This window comes from Ambystoma mexicanum, chromosome 2q, assembly GCF_040938575.1.
Source record: "Ambystoma mexicanum isolate Mex_15411 chromosome 2q, UKY_AmexF1_1, whole genome shotgun sequence".
NCBI lineage: Eukaryota > Metazoa > Chordata > Amphibia > Caudata > Ambystomatidae > Ambystoma > Ambystoma mexicanum.
Window position 1 is genome coordinate 1,189,290,655 of NC_090924.1, and position 20,132 is coordinate 1,189,310,786.

Genomic DNA, 20,132 nt, shown 5'->3' on the forward strand with positions numbered 1-20,132 from the left:
AGGAAGGTTAGAGCAGTCGGCAGCATCTGGTAACGTGTTGTTTTAGTGCATTGCTGGAGGTTCAATGTACTAATATTATATTATTAGGATTTGCAGGTTAGAGATGCAAGCCACCTATTGGTAACTTCATAGCATGTGAACAGTGGGGTCTTTTAAATGCAGCCAGGCATGGATTTGCATGGGGAAAATGCTTGGTTATTTGGGAAAATCCAAGGGACTTACAATTTTGAGATTTTACAGGTTTAGATGCTGTGTGCAGCTATGGACTTTTAGACTGTGGTTGATTGTCCATAGGAGAAGTACCTTTTACAGTAGAAGCGATGAGAGTTAAGAGTTTGGGTTAGAGTGACCTGTTTAGCTAATGTCAGGTCAGAAGATGATATTTACAGTGCTGGATTTTATCCCCATACCACAATGCTAATATGTAATTGGGGAAGTATTTTAGAGTTTCCTAAAGGTGTTGGAGTGAGCTATGTATGGTTCAGTGTGGAACCTCCCCTGTGTGAGGGGGGTTACTGGTTAATGGTGAAACTGCGCCACGGGTATCGAAAGGAGTGTGACCTCTCCTCCGGTGTGATGTGTGCTCACTGGTATTTTTGGACAGTGACTGTCCAATGGATCTGAGGCATGCAAGAGAAGCAGTTGTGTGAAGAAGGGGAGGACCCCTTCTCAGCTATGTGAGAGAGGTGAGTATGTGAGTAGAGTATGGGTAGATAGGGGGGAAGCCTTCCACAAGTATAAGTGGCTGCTATTGGAGGCACATCCAGTGTGTTAGGGGGGCGCGCCTTCCACCTTAACTTTGAGTTGCACCTCTCACAAAAAAGGGGCCCCGTAGGATTGTTCCCCATGTGTTTTCCTCCTGTGGATTTGTGTGTGTGAGGAAGGGAGATATATTGTAATGTGCTTATTTAGCTGTGAATGTAGGAATGCCTGTAGTGAAGGTTCCACTGCTTGTCAGTTGGAGAGCCCCAGCCTGGGTGATGGAACACAGTGGTTTATACTTTTCATCTTAATGGGTCTTAAAGAGACTGGAATAAAGCTTACTTGTGGAACCTGACAGATGAGTCAGAGGAACTTACTTTTCTACAATTATGTTTAGTTTTCAAATTCTAATTCTGTTAAAATAATGTGTGTACGAATAATATATTACAATTGTTCAGCACTTTGGATAAAAAGGTTATACAAATATAAAAAAATAACTAAATTGGTGTGATGAATGGGTGTGCAGATATCAGTTTCTTTACTATAGTTCCCCAATAATCCCCTTCAGACATGTGAACAGAGCTTTTTTCAAGTATGGTGCATAGCTAAAATTGCAGTTTTTAATGTACATTCTTGTCCATTGTATTTACTATCTGGAATGGGGAATGAGCAAATCCTTGGCCTCAACTCATCCTGTGAAAGGCAGTTATGTTATGACACTTATTTAGCAGTAGGACAATTGTTCAGTTGTTGAAGTGTCTGACGTATTCTCATTTGTTTTTTTATATATTATGGGTATTTTAGCAAATACATTGTTTTCAGTTGGCCCAATTCTGTTATGTGTTTTTTTTTAAATGTATTTATTTATTTTTAATTTGCATTTCAGGTTTTGAACAATAACAGTAACACTCTGTTTCCTGAGGGGGATGTTCAGGGCAAGTCGTATCTCTGCTCATAGAATGTACAACAGTCTCAGTTTCTGAGGGCACCATTGTTCCCGATAGTCTGTATGTAGAAAGTCCAAGACCAAGTCCCATTCAACTTTGAATTTTGTGTAGCTCCCCTGGATAGAATAGGATGCCCACTCCTTTTTAAATAAAACAAATAACAAGAAAATAAATCCCAAAAAATGGGGAGACCAATCGATGACATCTTCAAGCTCACTGCAATACTCAATGCTTAAATAATAGCATCCTTGCTGGAGGAAGTATACCTATCTTATGCTAAATGTAATTGCATCTTTTTTCTGATGATGAGCAAGATAAACGTATCTGTTGCTTATATTTCATAGAATATTGCCAGGAATAGCTAACGTCATTTTAATTTTTCCTTTTTTCGTTATTTTAGGTTTTATATATACCGGAGATGTTTTACATGGAATGTTAACAGCCACACAGTTCATTGCACCTCTTATGGCAAACTTTGACCCCAGTGTGTCGAGAAACTCAACTGTCAGGTACTTTGATAATGGTATGTCTTTTCAATTTATTTTTGGGCTATTGCTATTGTCATATTAGCATAACAGCCTATATTCTTTACTACCCATTAACAATTGACCTCATTGTAATTATCACTTTGTGGATAATTTTTAAATGTAAAAAAAATGCATGCATATCTGCGTGTACACGGGTTCACATGAATTGCTTTATTTGTACTTCGTAATGCACGTAATCGTGAATGCCTCCATCCATGTACATATGTGGGAGGCATTGACAATGAATTCTGATCGAACGTGCCAGCTTTTAGCAGATGTATTGCTATTAAGGGCAACAATTGACCCCATATCCAAATTACCAGTGCCACCCCAGTTCCCCAGCAGGAATACCTGCTCCTTAATGGACCGTTGGAAGAAGGACTTCCAAGATAATGTTTTAGCTGGGATTGATTCAGCATGGAGTGTGCAATGGAAAAGAGTCCTATGCATCACTCCAATAGGCATACATTAAAAGAAAAACAGTTTGTTCGTTTGTTTATTATATTGATATAGTGCACCTGACCCAGGCTTATCTGGGCGCTTTTGCTAGAATGTTACTGGCATAGAATGTTACCTACATAGAGAATGCAGTTGAAGGAAGAGCTTGCACATGCATAGCAGATTGATGACAGTTACAAGTAGGTACCAAAATATATTTTGGAACATAGGATCCAGGTACATTTTAGAAATATAGGCATAGGCACAGTAACAGGGTACCAAGAAAAATGTTGGAGACATAGGATCCAAATACCATTTATAAAAACCTTGTCATAAGCAGTACAGGTGTGGGGAGACATTAGTTCTGTTAGTTCACTAAGAAAGAGGGCAGAACAGATGTAAGGTACAGATGAGCAGAGCAGGTATAGGATCATCCAAGTGGGAACAACACTTAATTTAATAGGTAAAGGTTGGGAGATCTGGATAACTTGTTAATTAGTTCTTGCTAAGTAACCAGGCAATGACACTTCTCCTGAGATTGGAGAATACTTGGATAGTTTTGATGTCAAATGTCAGGGTGTTGCAGAGTTGGCCAGATCCGGGAAGCTAGATCCTCCGGACCTTTTTAGGTTGTTTCTTGGGACCAACAGGCAGGATGTATCGGATGATCTAGTGATACGTGTGAATGATCTAAGGGTGAGTTTATCAGTGAGGTACGGGTGGCTGTATGGTTCAGTGCTTTAAACGGGAGACATAGGATTTTGAGTTTGATCTTTTCTTTTATAGAGAGCCATTTACAGTGTTTTCTAGTTGCTGAGATATGCTCTCTTCTCAGTATGTGTAATGCTATTCTAAGAGCATTATTCTGCATTATCGTCTTATTAGCACCTTTACATTACAATAGTCCAGTTTGGACAGTATGACCCTCATTCCAACCCAGGTGGTAAGTTCCCTACTTTACCACCATGGTGTAAACTCCGTTTACACCATGGTGGATGGCGGATTTACCGCCCCATTCCAAGGTGAGTGGGGCGGTAAATCCCCAATCCCCATTTACCCTTCCCCATTCCCATTTTTGCCCCATAGGGCATAATGGGAGTGGGGAAGGCGCTAATTACAGCACCGTAAATTACGGTGCCGTAATTAGGGCCAAGGACGCTTAGCGCCTTGGTACTTAACGCCTGCTAAAAGCAGGCGTTAAGGTGGAAATCAGGCGTTAAGGGTTAACGGCGCCGACGGCGCCGTTAAACTTTTAACGCCTGGGTTGGAATGAGGGCCTATAAGTGCTCTGGCTAATATAAGACAACTTTCTGTTGATAGCATCGGTCTACAGGCCCTTATCAGTTTACCCGTGTAGGAATTGGCTGAGGCGGCATATTCACTTGTTTGTTTAGGTTGGATGAAGCGTCAAAGTAGAAGCCTAACGTTTTTACTTCTTTGGCAATGGGGATGTTGTTCCTGTCTATGTTGAAGGTAGTGTAGTTGGGGCTTAATATGTTTAAATTGGCTGGGGAACCTACCAGGAGGAGTTCCGTTTTGTCATCATCCAGGCAGACGCCATGGACAGCCATCCATGCCTGAATGATGGTGTAGATTACGTTCACTTGAATGTACATCTGTGTCATAGATACCTGTGATTGGTGGGAGTATCTGGTGTCATCTGAATAATTAGTGGGGGTGACTCCCAGATTGTCCAGTACATCAAACAACGGCTTTGTAAAGATGTTATACAAAGTTGGCGATACACATGAGCCTTGGGGCACACCACATGTGATAGGTATAGGGTCAGCAGCTGCAGATGGTGAGAAGACTCGTAGGGTCCTATTATTTAGGAAAGATTTAATCCATGTGATTGCTGTCTTGGAGAAGCGGGCTGCTGAGGTGAGGTGCTCACATAGAACCTTGTGGTCGACCAAGTAAAAAGCCCCGACAGATCCAAAAGGAGCAGGATAGCAAGTCTACCCTTGTCTCTGAGATCGCCAATCTGGCTTTTGAGGTTAACAAGGGCAGTTTCTGCCCCATGTTGCAGTCTAAAGCCAGATTGCAGAGTTCCCAGGAGTTTGTTGACCTCTAAATAGTCTTGGATTTGCAAGTATGTGACCCTGTCCAAGATTTTTAATATGAATTAGGCCATAGTGATGGGTCTGTAGTTTGTAGGGATAGTGGGGTCTAGTATTTGTTTTTTGAGTAATGTCAGTACCCAAGATTCCTTCAGATTATTGGGTACAATGCCACTTGAGAATGATGCATTGATTAGTTTGGTAATGAAAGGAGCCAGATGTCTGGCTGCATCCTTAATGATCTGTGCTTGGCAGCTGTCACCCTGGCAGTTAGAGGGTTTTAGTGAGGCTATAATTTTTTGTACCTCGGGTACCGTTACCTTTGTGAATTTGAAGCCTTGGGGATGATGGTTGATAGGTATTGGAGTCGGTTTGGAAGGGGTAGAGTTAGTTAGGAGTCACTGTTTGTCTGCTATTTTAGTCTGCAGACTGCCAATTTTGTTGGTGAAAGCATTTTGAATGTTTGTGCACCAAAGTTTGTCTTTTAGGCATGAATCTGTGGGTGGGTTGGGCGTCTCCATTTCTCTGAAGATAATGAAGCTTTCTCTAGTGCTGGATCCAGCTTGATTGATTCTGTTATTAAAGGTGTCTCCCTTAGTATGGATAATCTCTGCTTTGTATTTAGTAGAGATGTTGGCTAGGTTTGTTTTGTTCTCTGACGAGGGGGTATGTTTCCAGAGAGTTTCAAGCTTAGTGTCTTCAGCTTGGGGGTAAACCATGAATTCACCTAGGCTCTTGGTTTCCCTTTGCACATTTTTAGCAGTGCGACTGAGTCTATTGCTTTAGACATGGAAGATTTATAGGTGTATACAAGTAGGTTGGGGTCATCTGTGTTTAGTATAGCACTTAAGGTGGAGAATACAAGGGGCAGAATTACCTCGGCAGTAATGTCGCATTTTTTTCCGGTGGGGCATGGAGGTACTATAGGACAAGTTTTGTTTGGTATTTTGTTGGTGCTGAACTCGAAGGAGATAAGGTAGTGGTCAGTCCAAGATTGAGGTAGGATTTCATTCACTGTGATGTTGCAGTTTAGATCTGCTACCCAGTCAAGGGTCATTCCTTTCTCGTGCGTGGGTTGGGTGATTATTTGTATAAATCTGTGTTCGGCCAAGGCATTGGCTAGCGAGCTAGGTGGCAGGTCATTTGGGTCGTTATAGCCTATGTTGAAATCTCCTAGGATTAAAGTTTGCGTGGTGATTTTGATGTTGTCAGAGAGTAGAGTTGTTAAGTTCTCTTCGAATGAGCCTATGGACTCAGGAGGTTGGTAAATTAGATGGATAGAGGTAGTGCTTTTGTTCAATGTTTGGAAATTAACTCAGAGAAGTTTGCATGAAGAAAAAGGTGATGCAGAAACTGTTCTTCTGAGGACTCTGGGTCGTAAGAGGATTACGAATGATAAGGGAAGTGGAGGTAGTGCAATGCACTTTACTGACCACAGAGCATGGCTCTGAATTGGTAATGTTAGAGCTAGTTTAGATACACCCTTTTGCCGGTGAGTTTATGATGATTACATCTTTGGTGAAGGCAGATGCTGGAGAACCGCCATGTATCAAGGCAACAGTTACCGGGCCTGGTAGTTGTACTTCATTGGTATCACTTGGATGAGGCTTTGTCGGGGTTGGTATATTGGCTTCAGCAACATTTGCTCCATAGTGATATCGCTAAGGCCCTGTACTGTCGATGTGTGAGCCAATGATGACTGATCGGTAGTTGGGTGTTGTAAGAGCTGTTTCTGAGGACAACTCTCGAAAGCCGGTTGGTCTAATGTCAGTGTTATTCCTGCACTAGAGAGCCAGAGTTTTGTTAAATCGGCAGGATAGAATAATCGAATGTCAGAAGACATGGATTGAGCTCAAGCAAGCGTAACTATGACATTAAGTTTGGAGGAAATCATTGTTTGAGACGCTTTTAGCAGCATTCGTTTCCAACGCTCTACTAATTTCAAGGTGTCAATTTTAGATGGCATATCAGTTTTAAAGTATATGCAACCAGTCAGATGCGAACTGGCATAAAACAAAACAAAGATCTCCAACAGATAACAGTTATTTGGGAGGCCACCAGGGGGCGCAGGCAAGATGGCAGCCTGATCTCACAGCTCCCCGAGTGGCCCTGGGAAAACAGCGAAACCATCCCAACATCGCCTGCCAGACCCCAACATATTACGAGGACTGGGCGTCTGAACCTGGGAGGAGCCCACCAGTCTTTTGCTGGAGCTCGGGCCCCCCCCCAGACCCGAGATATGCCGTCGACATAGGCGGAGCGGCCTGCTGTGGGGCTTCATTTCGGCCCGAGGAGGGAGGAGCTTGGCTTCCCGCCAGAGCCGCTCAAGCGACACGGGTCTCTCGTGAGCCCCCCGCCCCAGCTGCACACTGCTCCGGGGAGCATTTTGAATAGGTGCCGCACGGCCCTCCACCTGGTGGGGTTGGCGCTGGTCCTTCACGCTCCCCCACCTCCTGAGGAGATTCAGAGGCACCGGCCCGGGCCGAGGTGGGAGCGCACCTGGGCCCTCTCAAGCTGCGCACTGCTTCGGGAGCATTTTGAAGAGGTGCCGCACGGCCCTCCACCTGGCGGGGGTGGCGCTGGTCCTTCGCGCTCCCCCGCCTCCTGCGGAGATTCTGAGGCACTGGCCTGGGCCGACACAGGAGCGCTCTTGGGCCCTCTCAAGCTGCAACAATGGATCCTTGCGCAACACCAGGTGAGGCCCCCTCCCCGCAGCCCGTGTCGGAGCGGATGAGCCCCCGGGCTGCTCTTGCCCTCCCCCTTTGCTTCAATTAACTTGGAGACGACCCAGGCCCATATTAACTGGTGACACTTGAGCAAGCCTTGATCCCCCCAGCCGGCCCCTGCCCTCTCTCTTCCATTCCCCACACTGCCAGCGGGAGCCACGGGCACCAGATCGCCCCCCTGGACACCTCGGAGGTCACCAGGCAGGCCCTGAACAAATTGTATCTTGCGGGCCTAGCGCAGGGCCTCTCACATACGCCACAGTGACTGGGGGGACCCAAGGGAGACTTTTATCAGTCCCCCCATCAGTCGGAGCCTATTGCAGGGGCACCACTGGGGCCAAGAGACAGAGCGCAGGTAGTTGCCAGGCACCACTGCCCCCCCTCGCACCACAGGGGGCAGATCCAGTGGAAATAAAGATCAACGGGGCCCCTATTAAGGCAGAGATCCCCCGCCATTTGCACCTGGGGGACCTCCCGGAAGTCCACGGTAGATTCCCAACAGAAGCTTTTCATCAAGCCTGGGGAAATAGTCCGAGTCTTAGACACAGCTGGGGGAGATCCCTGGAACACTGGAAAGACTGTGAACAGCAACGGGGCCACAGCGAGGTTTTAAGGGAAGTGCCGATCCCGACCCCCCGCAGGGGTACATGTGGAGGTGACTCAGCCATTTACTGGGGGAATTAGCCTGCTGGGGAGGTGGAGGAATAGACCCTGGTGGTGGGGTGAAACCGCGAAACATCGGAGGAGGCCGGACACGTTTAGGAGGAACAGCGCCACATGAGTTGGAAGGCAACTCTAGCTAAGTACCGATTCACGCCAGATTATCCAGACATGGAGACCAACCCCTCCCCTACCCCAACCACTCCGGACTTGCATGCCATCCAGGGCAGCATTCAAACAATTCTGGACGAAATAAGAGGGATGCGGTCAGATATGGGGGCTAAATTGTCCAATCTCACCACAAAGGTTTCAACGTTAGAGGACCGAATCGAGGGGGTCGAACACAACCAAGTCTCCACCGACCTCCTCAAGGCACAAACAGAGGCTAGATTTAAGGAGATCAGGCGCCGAGAGGAGGAACTCCGACTAAGGGTTGATTACATGGAAAATCACGAGAGGAGAAATAACCTTCGGATCTTCGCCTGGTGGAGGCGGAGGGAGAGACTCAGGAAGGACTGGAGGGCAAGGTACAGGACATCATTCGGATCGTCCTTGGTATTGACTCTGGAGAAACTGTTATGATTGACAGGACCCATCGAGCGGGCGGGGGAGGCAGAGGCCCGCGCTCTGTAGTGGAGAGGTTCCACTACTACAGGGATAAGGCAAAGATCCTGGAAAGGGCAAAGACCTTGAAGGACGTATGGGAACTCAAGAGTAACAATCTTACAGGACCTTTCCGCATTTACGCTTCAGATGCGGAAAAAATGCGGGTCCATCACCAGATGGCTGCAGAGCAAGAGCGTCCGCTATCGCTGGGGACATCCATTCTACCTGGCTTTCGAGTGGCAGGGCGAGAGGTACCAACTTGTAACAGAGGAATACATTCAGAGAGCCACTGGGGACCTGATGGGCGCCCCAAGCACATCCCAAGATCGAAGTGGAGATGGGGGAGACCACTGCCGTGCCCAGCTGTGTTCTGGGGTCTTGAGGTCGTGGGGGGGGGAGGGGATATTGGAATTGAAATTAAGGGTGTTTTACATGTTGCCACGTTTGGCAGAAGGTTTTGTTTGATGAGAGGGGAGGAGGGGGGAATGTAAAATCACAAGAATAAGGCACGAAAGGAGTGCTCCAGTTTGAAGTTCACACGCCTCACTCCAGGTTAAAAGGACACTATGGGGCCGACAAGAAATGCGGCCACAGCAAGGGGCTTGAAATGAGGGGGTTATACCCTGGGGGGGTATCCTGGAGGGGAGGTGTGTGAGGGGTGGAATACTCCCCAGACACCCCGAAGGTAACACCTATTAGGGGACACGTTGGAGACAGAGACGGGAGTTTCAAGTATGGGTTTCAAATAAAATTCCCGGGGCCAGGGAAGCAACCCTGTTGGTTCGTCAACTAACTCCGGCGCGAGTTGGGTGAAGGAGACGAACGCCTCTACAGATGGGCATGGGGGAAGGGGTAGGGAGGGAAGGGGGAGGGATGAGGGCAAAGGCTAAGGGGAATAACACATCATGGGACAGGGAGCTATGGGGCAACATGGATCCAGGGGTCCACACAGACACTTTAAGGGGCATGGGCAATGATGACCATGGTTGAAGGTCGATTTGGCACGCTCAACGTAAAGGGCCTCAACTCACAGAATAAACGCTCCCTCACAAGCAATATGTTTCGCAAGCAGAAACTGCTCGTCCTCTTCCTGCTAGAGACACACTATAGGAGGGGAGTGGAGTCGACGATTAAGGGGAAAGAAATAGGCAGGATTTTTTGGGCCTCACATAAGTCTTCCAAAAAAGAGGGGGTGGGCATTCTCTTGGGCAAATCAATGCATCTTACAGAAGTGGAAACGAAAAGGGGCTTTGATGATCTGCCTACTATTTGTAATATATTTCGTTTTTACTGTGTTGGACTCTTGTTATTTTAGTTGCTCTCTGAACCATGACGGGGGAGAGCGAGGGGTTTGGGGGGACCACAGAGGTTAGAGGTTGTGTATGTATTTTGAATTTATCCCAGATGAGGTATAACTGTTCTGTTGATGTCATAACCTAAAAGCTTTAATAAAACTAAATTAAAAACAAAAAAAACAGTTATTTGCGTGTTTGAGCCGAGAGGCGCGCAAGTGTTTCAAAACGGAAAATTGTTTTATGAAGTTATACAAGCAAAAACCGCAGATGGTACTTGTGATAGAGGATGAACAGACACCAACCACTCAGCCCAAACAGCCACAACAGCACTTGCTAAAAGCACTTCCTCAAATGCACGCGCGCTCTGTATAAATGAATTGTGGAACTGAGTGGGCAGGGCTTAGTCTCGTTCAACTTTAAATACGATGTTATGGTAAAAATATACCTATAAACAATAAGAAAAAGTGTAGATAAGTCAAAGCAGTAGATTTAGCATCTGATTTAACAAGTCCAAATTTTGTGAAGTGTGTTCCATTCCAGGGTAATAGCGTAGTAATCTTGTTCAAGGAGTAAATATCTGACAGCCACACAGCCACAACAGCACTTGCTAAAACACTTCCTCAAATGCGTGACAATATAAGTTTGGATTTGTCAAGATGGCATTCACTTCACAGATGTCGGAAATACAATGTAAAGGAAGATGTAGACTGTACAGTACTACTGTATATAAAAGCAAAAAAGGAACAAAAACGGTGTTTGTTAACAAACCACCCCAAAATATTTTCAGAGCCACAACTAAAGATTCAATATTTAAACATTGTTTACTGTTCCGCCACCCTTTTGAGGGGCTGCAACATCTGCGGGCACCACAGTAGTCTGCAGATGGCGCGTCTTTTAAGGTTGCCTACAATGGAAAGGGGACTGCAGAGACCGTGGACAGTCATGGGTGCCTGCGGACATCGGAGGTTCAGCCATTCAGATTTCCTAGGTGTGGTGAAGAGGAAGAGAGAGTAGTAGGAGTTTTGTTAGTAGGAGTTGTGAGATGATTGAACATGGCCATGGCAATGTCTTTCATCAGGCAGAGTGTTTGGATTTTGGGGACTCTTGGTTGAATGTGTATGCTGAGCTTGTGGCAAGCCAAAATCTTGGATTCCCTGAATTGAAGTGTTCTCAAGCGAGAGGCATGACTTGGGTGGACTTGTTCCCGTTTTGTGCAAATATGGTTTAATTGAAACATCCGGACATTATTATTGTTCATTCTGGAGGGAACAGTTTGGGGATTGTGACTGCAATTTCATAAATATACAGAAGGTTTTCATAATCATAAGAGTTGGAGGTTTTTTGCTTCCTTCTGGTGGTGCTCTTTCCTCTAAACCCTTATTGTCCCCATCTGGAGCTCCCTCTTCCTATGCTACCCTATCCATATCAGCTCCTTTGCTATCTCTTTACCTTTACTTTTAACTTACTGGATGTGTCCCCCATGTAGAATGCTCTGTTGCTTCTCGAAAAGTTGTGCACTTTGCAAATCCCATATATGCATTATTTCCATTAATCAGGCCGGTCTTACAAGTTCACAGTCCAGGTTCATCTGGAGTCTGCTGACGATGTTGCTTTAGTTGGCATATGTGTTGTTTGATCGGGTTCTCTGGGAATGGACAGACCTTCTGGGTTGTGTGTTTGGTATTTTGACTTGATTTCTTTTCACTTTTGATGACGGTTCTGGGTGGCTGCTGTGACATTTTGGGGGTGATTCATGGAATTTGTGCACAGAAAAACAGGGATTTGTGCGCCATTCTGCCGCAAATTCCTGTTTAACAAATGGGGATTTGCGGGAAGAATATCGCACAAATCCCCATTTTTCCGGTGCACAAATTCCATGAATCAGCCCCTTTGAGGATTGGCAAGTAGGATCCGTGTTAGCAGTTAGCAGTTATGTGCCTTCGTTGTAATATTCATTGAACACAATTTGTGGTTTACGGCATTGTTCGTATCTACTTCATTTCTATTGGTACATACTTGTGGTCACTCAGCAGATGCCATGATTAACAGCCTACCTATTGAATATGTAAGATTTTGATGGATTTGATGGATGGCATGTGCTTTTCAAAGGCCTGGCTCAAGATGGTGTTGGTATCCTATGTGCCAATTGTAAAATCCCCATGAATTTAGATGTTCACTTTGTGACTACTGTAAGGATACAGTGATCAGTGGATATGTTAACAATTGGAAAAAGGGAGCAGAAGTCTCTACTCAAGGTCTGAATGTTGGAAGTGTGAAAAAGGAGACGTGTTTTGTTTTACAATGTTGTTCAGAAGGGTAGCCACAATGAGGGCAAATGGATATTGTTGAGAATGATTGTCTTGCTTTTGAATATATTGATGTACTCCAAATCACATAAACATTATAATAATCTTCAAGAAAACAACGAGTCTGTGGTTTTTGAAGTGTAAAAGGGTAACCACTTCTTCATTGTCACAAGGACCTGGGAATTATATCACTAGGTTCTCAAATTCAGCATGACCTTAAAGGACATTTGATAACAAATCCCAACATCTATTTTTCTGGGCCAAACTAGTTAGGATCATATCTCTCAGAATCTACCTCTCAGAAAGAAACAACATCTGCAGTGAATCTGGGAAACTCAACTTCAGAACCAATACTTTAAAGGTATCCAAAAACCAAAATCGTCCCTCAGAATGGCATGTGTGCACTTGGAAGTGAATGAATATGGAAGACCTACTCATATCTCCTATTTACGACCCATGGTAATAGGAAGAAGCACACTCTAAGCAACAACCAGTGACACATACAAGCCTCCACCTTTGCTACAGGGGGATGTGAGGAAAGTGAAACATGCTTGCCATACAACAGCATCTTTGCTAGGACTAGAGTCTCCTTCAGCCAATAATCCCATTGAAGGTAATAATAAAGATACACACAATGGAAAATACTGGAGGAAGATATTTGAAAACTCCAACAAAAGGAAGATGAAATTGGAAAAAACCAACATGGAGGAGAACAGAGTGAGTTGGGGATCTTACTGCAGGAGGTGAAGAGGGTGATTAGAGCACTTTGTCTCCAGAGAAGAATGACAAATGATGTAGTCTGTGAAAAGGCAGACGATAAGAAGTAGAGTACTGCATCTAATAATCATAGAACACAGATAAAAGATGTACTCATTGAACAGGCAGAGGACAAGAGTCTGTGGCCTGTGGAAAGGCAGAGGAGAAGTTTTTGAGTGGGGCACCTTATCCTCAGAGATGTGATACAGAGGAGTGGGCCTGTGAACAGTCGTGGGCTCTGATACATGATACGGTAGCAGAGATAAAGACAGTGGGCCTCATTAGGACTGTTGCGATAAGGCAACAACGGCACCAGTAGTGCTACCTACGCCGTTATTGCCATGCAGCAATATTACGAGTTTGCTTGCGGGTGATGCTCTGGACAGATCAGGCATGCAGATCGGCACCCGCAAGCAGACAAGGATGGTAGCAATGGTACTGTTATGAACAGTACCGCTGCTACCATCCTCCCCATTCCCATTGAGCCCTATGGGGGCTCAAATGGGAATAGGGACATACCGGCTCCGGGTCCCATGAAAGGGAAATTACTGGGCCCTCCATGGTTGGAATGGCCCGGTAATTCTGCTTTCATGGAACCCGGAACTTATTAAGGGCATGGCTACCTCCAAACTCGTAATGAGGCCCAGTGACTTCGAGTAAGGATGGTGAATAGAGACAATTCTGAAGCTCTGCCCAAAGGGAGAGCAGAGAGAGAGAATGTAACCCTAGGTAAAACCACTATATAAAGGAAAGGAAGAACGTCTGGTCAAGGACAAGGCACAGACCCTGGCCAAGGGTAATACAAAGAAAAGGCAGACTTAGACCCTGTCCAGGGAAAAAGGCAGACATTGTGCCAGTAACCAATATCCAAAGACAATTCAGAAGTGTGTGCTGGGCACTGTTCCAGAAGACAAGCCAAGCAAATGGCTCAACCACAACTATTGGGATATTCTAACATCCAAGAGAATCAGAAAAATAATCATAATAATAAGCATGTAAATCACCTCGAAATTAGATTCCTTGTGTGTGTTTTGTTATTAACTTTTCACACATCGTTGAGCTTATAGAGGTCAAGATAGGAGGTTGGTTGGTTGGGATGGAAATCCCACTACAGTCTTTAGGGTGCTGCAAATACTAGAGGGGGCAGGTGATGGCAAGGTCAGCTACCAAATACGTGAGGGCAAGTAGCTAGCAAGAACATGAACTACTTCAGGACATTTTAGTATGAGGAGCCACATTGTGTATGGTGTTGCTGGTATGCAGCTTGATTACCTTATAGATACTAGAAGCTGATGACAAGTCAACACTTATTTAATCATGTGGTTATCTAATGTAGTAACATCAGGCAGGTTTTTAATTAGGTAGTGTACCTGTAAAGCAATTATACAGTTAGGGCTTGGGGACTATAATTTAATTTAAGAATCAACATTTTATTTGAATACCATGCATTCCTCGTCCAGTTCACATTTTGGTAAACTAACATAAGGGAAAGTCTCGCAGGCCCCTCTTCAAAAACAGTGGGACAAATTACAAAACCATTGAACCAAGTGCAGATTGGCATGGGATAAGCACAAGGGCAACAATTGTCTTAGTGCACAAAAGGATGCATTTTTTTGCACAAGAGCAAACTTTGCCCTAGAGCAAAGTTTTCCCTTGTGCCAATATCATTCCTTATCTTTCTCTATATACACTAAAAAATGTGTTTGTTTGTGGCATGATTTGTGTTGAATTATTGTTCCTTATACAATTCCATACTGTTTCACCAATCTGCACCAAAATGTGCATAGTGCCCGCTGGGACCCTCCGGACATTAGAGGCTACATGACATTTGGACACACCGCCCCTATCCCCGGATTTCAGCAAAAGTCAAAACAAATGTCTGGGTTTGTGGGTTTGTGGTAAAGCGTTGTTCCTTATGCAACATCAGACAGTTTCACCAATCTGCATCATGTTTTGCATAGTTACCTGATAAGACCCTCTAGACACTACTATCTATGTGACATTTGGACACCTCACCCGTTTCCCTGGATTTCAGCACTTTCACACATGATAAGGTTGCCTGAAATCAGCGAAACATCAATGTGGTTGAAAAAGGACCGGTCCCCACATGAGAAACAAATCTTGAGGTCCAGGCCCCAGGATACACAGTTTCCAAGATATATGCACTGCAATGCACCACAACAAACAGCAGAGAGCCAGGGTGAGGTGACAGGTGGGAAGAGAGCACAGAAGTTCCCACAATGCAGCAGCACACCAATGTCTGCTTCGGGGTATGTCAGTACGCCACACACACCCATTCTCTGTGCAGTTTACTTCACGGTGCATAGCACATCCTGCGATAAGCAAATTGAAATCACAACCTGCAGGATCAGGATTATCATGTCTGTATACAGAACCCGTTCAGAGAACGTGCACTTCTGCTAGTTAGCACTAGGGCAAATGTTGTCCTGGTGCAAAAATGCAGTGCACCGGTGCAACGTTTCCGTAATATGGACCCTGATCGGCAGAAGATTTTAACAGCTATGCCCAGCAATATGAACAAGGAGTTTTTGTGCGCACCTCTGCCTGGACCATTCAAATAAGCTCTGAAACAATATCATAGTACACACCATTCTGTGGAATACAATGTTAGTGATAGTAACAGCTCTATTGATGATAACATCAGCATACCTCTTTGGTTTCAGGAGTTGTTTAAGACCTTGGCTGATCGCACGATCTTGCACAATGCCATTATTAATCACCCCCCCCCCTTCCCACAACCCCCAAGACAGCAAAATAATGTGGCATGCATTATAAACAATACTATTTGCAATGGCATCGAAACTAATAATTTCCTTTCGCCAGATACTAACACTGAAAGCCCATTAATCATGATCTGTAACAATGCTAAAGTAATACATAAAGCCATATCGGAAGACAAAAGGATAGCAGATGTTTCAGTGGTCGATATTTTAGGGGGTGTACAATACATGGGACTGAATCATTCCATATGCAAATGTGTGTTTCACCCAGATAAGGTATGTTGCAATGCTAGGAATGTCTATACATCTTGGTTTCCATATCCACATAGACATATCCACGTCTCCACACTTGCTATAAAAACGTAATTTAATTACATGTGTGCAGTTTCTGTATTTTAGAGGCAGGATGTTAAACCTATATGTTATGTACCTGTGTGAACTAAAATACATTTTTTAAAACAAATTGAATGAAATAAAAATATTGTTTACACATATTGTGACAAATCAATTCTACCAAAACATCACTTAGCAAACCCCCAGTCACATGGGGACTTGGCAGTACCAAATAAACATAGCAAAAGGAGTTATAATCTTGACTAATCTCCACGTATGCGTTACCCAATTCTGCATGAACAATTGAGGTTGGGGTTCACTCTGGTACTCTCACAAATGAGCAAATAAATGTGTTTTCTACTGTTGCCAGATTCTTTAGATTAGTTTAGGCCCAGATATCTGCATCATAGGCTGCCATTCCTAATAATTTATGTTTAGTGTAGCCTCAGATACCTGCACCATAGGCTGCCATTCATAGGAGTTTAGGTTTAGCGTAGCCCCAGGTAACTGCACCATAGATAGCCATTACTATGAGCTTAGGTTTGAGGTGGCCCCAGATACCTGCACCATAAGATGCCATTCCTACGAATTCAGGTTTAGTGTAGCCCCAGATACCTGCCACACAGGCTGCCATTCCAAGGAGTTTAGGTTTAGTGTAGCCCCAGATATCTGCACCTTAGGCTGCAATTCCAAGGAGTTTAGGTTTAGTGTAGCCTGAGATACCTGCACCATAGGCTGCCATTCCTAGGATTTCGGGTTTAGTGTAGCCCCAGATACCTGCACCATTGGCTGCCATTTCTAGGATTTCAAGTTTAGTGTAGCCCCATATACCTGCAGCATAGGTTACCATTCCTAGTATGTCAGGTTGGGAGGCCTGAATAACTGCCTGCGACAGCTTGCCCCACTTGATTTGTGCAGAGTGGAAAAAGCATGCATTTGTCTGGTTCATGTGGCTGGTTACTTTTCCAATGTAATTATACCAAATCAACCTATGGGAGAAAGAAATATGAATCTATTCATTGTTTTCCACCCACTTCATCTTCTCCCCTTTACACATAATCTAAAGGATAGTTTCCTTAGAACCATTGCCATTACATTCGATTTTAAGAGGTTGATTGATAGACAACATCTATCCATACACTTTGAAGGATCTCAGCATCCATGCCAATATCAGAGTGCCATCTGCATAATGTATTATAGGAAACAGCAAATTGAAAGTAGGAAGACCTTGAGTATCTATCAGTTCACAATCAAGATCACTAATATAAAGATGAAAGAGCATTGGGGCAAGCACACACACTTCTCTAACCCCTTTTTTAAATAAAATAAATGGGCTGACAGTTCTCCAGATCATCCATAACACAATTTACTTGAAGGGCCATACGCATTTCTAATGTGGGCAAATGCATGTGTTTCTTTTGTATCAATGACCAAATAGAACTTCTGTTGGCATGATCAAAGGCACTCGAGAAGTCCATACGTGCTAGGTAGATTGGTGATCCACAGCCTAGACACAATTTCTGGTTTGCAAGTATACATGTAGTGCCGACTCAGTAGTTCCCAGCCCCTCAGGGAATCCCACTTGGATTTCAGAAAGGGAAAATATGTGACCAGGAGAATAGCATATTACATATACCTCTGCTAAAGAGTTTGCCCACAGTTTGCTCACAGTGTCTAGTAGTGAAATTGGTCAGGAAAGAAGCTGGCTTTGGGGACAAGGTAGATGGCTCCCATGAGCAAGGGTTCACAAGGGTGTTTCCTACTGCAATAAAAAGCACCAAGATCTCAATACAAAAGGACATTTCATACTTGTATACTTCAGCTGTGTAATAGTGCAGGCTTGGACTTTTGCCTGAGGCTGATTCCTCTATAACTACCTTTTTTTAATTGATACTGAAACAAAGGCAATCGCTCTAAGAAAATGATTGCCCACCTTTGAGAAATGTTAGCTTAGTCAGGGTATCAGCTATATATATATATATATATATATATATATATATATATATATATATATATATATACAGCCATACCTCGAGGAGAAGTGCTTTACCCACAATGCCTCGGGCCTATTAGCACCCCTTACAACACATCATTTTAAAATGGCTTGATTTTCTTAGGCAAAATTGCTGTTTTGTATGACGATCTATGTTATAGTATGTTATGTTGACTCAGAAGATCTTCTTTTACTGCTGAATTTTCTTGGTTGTTTCACAATCATTACCAAGACATTTCAAATGTTTAGAATGCTTATAACATATTGGTGTTCCTGCTGTTCACTTACTAAATTGAGCAGATTTTCAAAGCCTAAATCATGTTTGTGTGGCCCATCTCCTATAACATTTGTGCCATAACCTGAGTAACTGATAGTTTAATGGAGGATCATTTTCTCTAAAAGGGTAGTCTGACTATCTAAGACCCCTCCTAATTTGTGAAACTATAGCAAGGTTTGCCCTTTGCTTACAGTTTCGATCCCTGAAATCAATATTCAATAAAATCAATATTCAAACAATGTTTTAATTATAAGAGGATTATGGTCCCTTTCAGTGCACGTGTCGACATCCATGCCTATATCATTTAACCTTTAGAAATCGGCTTTGGAAAGTAAAAATCGTGTTTATTTTCCTAAGTTTACCTTTGAAAGTTAACTTGTCCATTCTATCCATTGGTATCCTTCCATTTAGTGATTGATGACCAAACTCCATTAACAATTTCAGAAACCAAAATCCACATGCATCACTTTTGCGATTGTTCAATTTGATTGAAGGGATGCCATTTATTTTATTTTATTTTATTTTATTGGGCATTTGTAAGGTGCTTATTCATCAAGAAATTGTGTTTCGAAGTGCCCACAGGGCAAAGGGAAGTGGAACAAGTGAACAGTAAGATAATGAAATATGTTCATAGGGATTAATAAAATACAGAAGCGGTCCTTCTAGGTCTTGTGAACATTCAGAGAGTGTAAGTGCAGAGAGAGGGAAAGGGTAAGAGGGGAAGTGCTAGAGGATCCACAGCGTGCCGCCGAATCAGTTGCAAAGGCAACAGGTAAGCACCAGGCAGTGACCACTTGATGGAAGAGGGGTCACCATCCAATACAATAGGTGCGGCATGTGAGACAACGCAGGTCAGTGGTGCCCAGAGGCAAGTGCCGGTGGAGGGTGGAAGCTGCGGGCGATATGACAGAAAGCCTGGTCCCAGGAGGACACATAAGGGCCCAGGCCACCAATCACAGCAACTGTGGAGTTTAGCATGGGAGGGAGAGAGGGAAGGAGGAGGAGAAGAAGAAAGTCTTGAGGTGCTTGCAGAACTTGAAGCGATCTTGCTCAAGATGGAGAGAAAGGAGGAGGCTGTTCCAGAGGAGGTAGCTCACCGAGCAGCGGGAAGCTCTCTGCTTATAATCATCCAGTTGATCAAATGGATCAAAGTAGTAGTGCTATTTTTATTATTATTTATGTAAGTGTTTTTGTTCAAATTAACTTTACACAGATATTATACAAATAACAACAAATATATTACATAAAACTCATTGCAATAAATAATTCATACATTATAGCAATTTCAAATACAATTACAACATCAAGAAATCAACCATAGAAAACACAACATCTGTACAAAATAAACCAACTAAAATCACTTAAAGGTGATTTCTGTAAAATGTACGAAAGATGCATCCATTACACTTGTGTCTTCCATTACACTTGCACTTGTGTCTTCACTTGTCCGTGGTGTTTAGGAAAATAATTGTTCTTTGATGAAACCCATACTTGATATAGTGCAATACATGTAGACATCGAGTCTGTATTAAAACACCAACACTATCTCAGAATTAGGACTCACCCACCATATCGCACAACCCACACACAACAAAGGCCGCATCCTTGACTGGATAGCTGACCTCAATTGCAACACTACCATCCTCTCCAACACTCCATGCGCCTGGACCGATCACCACCTTATTACCTTCACCATCAACAAAGGCACTCAAACACCAGTGCCCTCCTCCAATGCCCCACCCACACTCACAAGAAACAACAAAAA

The 20,132-nt window shown here is 43.9% G+C and overlaps 1 protein-coding gene across 1 annotated transcript in view; it reads left to right on the forward strand.

Annotated features, from left to right (window-relative positions):
• The window catches only part of PLXDC2 (plexin domain containing 2), a 1,961,518-nt gene that overhangs the window by 1,442,130 nt on the left and 499,256 nt on the right, over window positions 1-20,132 (forward strand). The window contains exon 5 of the mRNA XM_069648589.1: window positions 2,050-2,172. Within this exon, the coding sequence (XP_069504690.1) occupies window positions 2,050-2,172 (123 nt within the window). The remainder of the gene's footprint in view (window positions 1-2,049; window positions 2,173-20,132) is intronic.